This window comes from Oculina patagonica, unplaced genomic scaffold (genome assembly GCF_052425735.1).
Source record: "Oculina patagonica isolate OP01 unplaced genomic scaffold, crgOcupat unplaced1363, whole genome shotgun sequence".
NCBI lineage: Eukaryota > Metazoa > Cnidaria > Anthozoa > Scleractinia > Oculinidae > Oculina > Oculina patagonica.
In genome coordinates this window covers 1-3471 of record NW_027557370.1, presented here as the reverse complement: position 1 = coordinate 3471, position 3471 = coordinate 1, and the positions used below count along the sequence as shown (strand labels likewise).

The following is a 3471-nucleotide window of genomic DNA, read 5'->3' as shown; positions in this document are numbered from 1 at the left end:
TTTTCGAAATTTTCCGAAGATTTCTAAGAAAGTTCAATGGATGTTTTAACTTTCAGATCATTCAGCATTAAAAACTCGTCAGCAAATATGACGTGATTAGTATCATCACGAAAAAAATCTTCACGATTGTTATTTATAGCGAAAGAAATCCTTGTAATTCAACAAATTTTGGCCTAAAAATGTAGAATATTTTGTTGCAGTTATATTGCGTTAAAATGCTTAGAAACCCTACCTTCAAATAATAAGCACATATTTGGAGAATTTTCTTATTTAAAAGCAACGTTTTTAATCTTTTGCAACGTTCGAGCATCCTTGGGAGAAATTTTGAGCATCTACAGTATTTTAGTGATTCCAGTTCAGTCTGAGTAAGTTATGATACATCCATATCCGTTGAAGCCTTGGGTGGGTGTTGTGTTCTTAGGCAAAAAACCTTACTTTCACAGTGCCTCCCTCCACCCAGGTGTATAAATGGGTACCGGCAAATTAAATGCTAGTAGTAGTTTAACCCTAGGATGTACTAGCTAGCATCCCATCCAGGGGGAGTAAAAAACTTCAAATCGCTTCATGCTATAGAAACCAGTACAAGCCCCAACCTGATGGGCCCCTAGGCTCGAATTCAGACTTAACCTACCTACTCTTGTCTACGTAGACTGCGAGCAGTCTCTCGTTTGCTCAAAGGCCGTGGGGACGAACGCAAAAGCGAGCGTGCGCGACTTCACAGCGGTCAAACGCAAAAAATGACGTCACGTCCGGTTTTTGGCGCCTCGAACTTTTCTAAGAATTTGACTCGAAAGTGTGCAAACTTTTGTAGAAAATTGTTATAGAAATAGCAAGGTGAAAGAAAATTTCAAGCTGGGAAACTCATGATCAGTGGAGATAAATTATCAAATTTCCCACCCATAAGCTGCGTATAAACCTTAACTTTCCAGGGACGGCGTTAACTTTTGGCTTTAAAGCGAAAGCTTTCGGAAATTTAAGACTTTGTTTGGAGAATTTTGGCGGGAATTGCGCACGAATTGCGCACGCGCCTGGCGTTTGACCGCTGTATGGCTGTATGGCTTGTATGGCGATATATGGTTATATACATTCTCGTCCCCAGAGGCCGCGATCCTTCTGGTCAGCACCAAGAAGGATCGCGGCTTCTGGGGACGAGAATGAGCGATATACGGGCGGCGAAGCCGCGAGTTCTTCTTCCAGCGACCGCGCTTCTCGCAGCTCGCGGCTTCGCCCCTCACATATCGCGCCCGCTCGTTTCGCGTTAATCCCCCCACGGACTTTATTGTACAGGCCAATATAGTCAGAATTTTTTACCAATGAAATCACACTGGACCTTGCTCCAAATATTTTTGAGCAGGGATAGCGCAGTGATGAGTGCGCGCGCTCGCCTTCCACCAATGTGGCCTGGGTTCGAATCCCGGACCTGGCCGGCGTCATATGTAGGTTGAGTTTGTTGTTGGTTCTCGTCCTTGCTCCGAGGGTTTTCCTCCGGTCCCTTCAATCGGTTTTCCTCCCTCCACAGAAACCAACAACTTCCAAATTCCAATTCGATCATGGAACAATGGATTATAATTAGGAGCCACTTTGTGGAAATGCCACTACAAATTCCAATCAGTTTTTTTTTATTTTAATACATGTGGCTTCAAAGCTCAGTTAGTAGCTATAGAACATCGCAATAGCATAACGCGGAGGTCATGGGTTTTAATCTCGACAATCTCGTTGAGGCCGTGGATTTTTTGTTTATTTCTGGCTTCTTTGAAATTGCTGAAATTGCAAATACAGTTGCGACAATCAACTCTACAAAAAAGTACTATATATAATGCTCACACCGCACACTGTATATAAGTAGTTTTTATTGCAAATGTATGACAATAAAGTACCTTAAATTAAAGGGTTGGGTAAAAAAAATGAATAAATAAATAAAGATGACATTTGTTTACCCTCGGTAACTAATTTAGCACAAGTGCTAATGGTGTCGAGCATTCAAACGTTAGAAACCAATTAAACATAACAAGGTTAAAAATCCCAACTGGCAGGAGGCTTTTCTGTTGGCTATCTACAAGCGTGGACGAGGATTTGAACTCGGGTCTACAGTGAAACAACTCCAAGTAGTGCTCTGAGAACGGGATATGAACCCGAGACCTCCGGATTTCACTTCCCGCGCCCTGACTACTCGGAAGTGCTACGCTTACATGAAAAAAATCCTTCAGTTTAAATAAATTATTGTGCCTTTAGTCTCCTTGATGATCCAGATTATTAAATCTTACGTTGGCTTTGTTTCTTATGTAACTACTTTACTCAAGTTAGCTAATTAAACATGCACATATTAGGTCAAAATGATCGTTTTTGTGAGGCTTCCCATATCTCTCATATCCAAGGGAACGAAATGTTTTGAGCTAATGTTTTGTCATTATTATTCAGTTACGACATTCTCTATCTGTGCCAAGTTTGAAGGAAATGTAAAATTTGAGCTGTATCTTCCCCAGTCTTTTATTACAGTAATTTTCCCCGATTTTCGTTTGTAACTTTCGTTCATAAATGAACACGGCTAGCTTGGTTGGATATTTTACAATAGCAGCTAATATCTGCCAGAAAATAAAAGGAAAACCAACATCAATGAGTCTGTGACTTCCATTTTCTTAGAGTATTAAAAGGAGATTTACAGCATACTTTTATGATAGGATAGCACACCAAACAGGGCATAAATAACGAGAGCATTCCCAGAATGCTCCATCTTGCTACACACTCAGTCCCAGGCATCTCGCACACACAAGGCTCGTCGGCCCAGTTTTTCTCGAATTCATCGTCCTTGGTACAGTGATAGAATACAGCTTTTACGCAGCACATGCATGAGCAACATTCTACAAGTTGTGCTGTGTCAGTTTTTATCGGCTCGCTGATGTGAACAGTGTTTCCCTGGAATCCCTTTTCTTCTGAATTTGTATTAGCTAAAGAGCAGTTTTGAGCGACAATGCCGTTTCCAAGGTTAATAATCACCTCTGCATTACCTGACACGGCTTGATATCGCCCCTTCTTTTGATGGTTGTTACCCAGATAAGCAAAGTAGGAGAGCTGGGGTTGTTTTGTAGTCGGTGTTTGTTCAGCTATCAAGTCTGTAACATAGCCTCTTTCTTTGTCCCAAGCACACGTCCATGCATCTGGGTTTGCTTCTTGGTCCTGTATCGCTGGTTTCTTCTCGGGGGTAGATTTGCATCTTCGAAGAGATTCTTTTATCCTGTTTTTCTTGCGTTGCTCTTTTTTTCCTTTTGAGCCGTGGCTGCTTGAATGCCATATGAGAGGTCTCGCCGCATCAACACCTGGTGTCTTGGGAATTTCAGATAACGAAGATGATCTCCGTGCAGCCATATGCATGGATCGCTACAAATAAGAGAAAATATGTAAATCAAGCGGTTTTCAATTTAGCATTGTAAAATTTAAACCATAGTAATCATTCGGTCCAATCACAAAGGACAC

At 41.5% G+C, this 3471-nt stretch overlaps 1 protein-coding gene across 1 annotated transcript; it reads right to left on the bottom strand.

Annotated features, from left to right (window-relative positions):
* Positions 1-1945: 1945 nt before the first annotated feature.
* On the bottom strand, positions 1946-3370 carry LOC144639828 (uncharacterized). The gene has a single exon (XM_078499111.1). The coding sequence runs from the start codon at positions 3367-3369 to the stop codon at positions 2611-2613; it is 759 nt and encodes a 252-aa protein (XP_078355237.1). The 5' UTR covers position 3370; the 3' UTR covers positions 1946-2610.
* Positions 3371-3471: the final 101 nt, after the last annotated feature.

What these genes read in the sequence shown, in the direction of transcription:
- LOC144639828 (XM_078499111.1), bottom strand. Translation starts at nt 3,369, where the DNA reads ATGCATATGGCTGCACGGAGATCATCTTCGTTATCTGAAATTCCCAAG.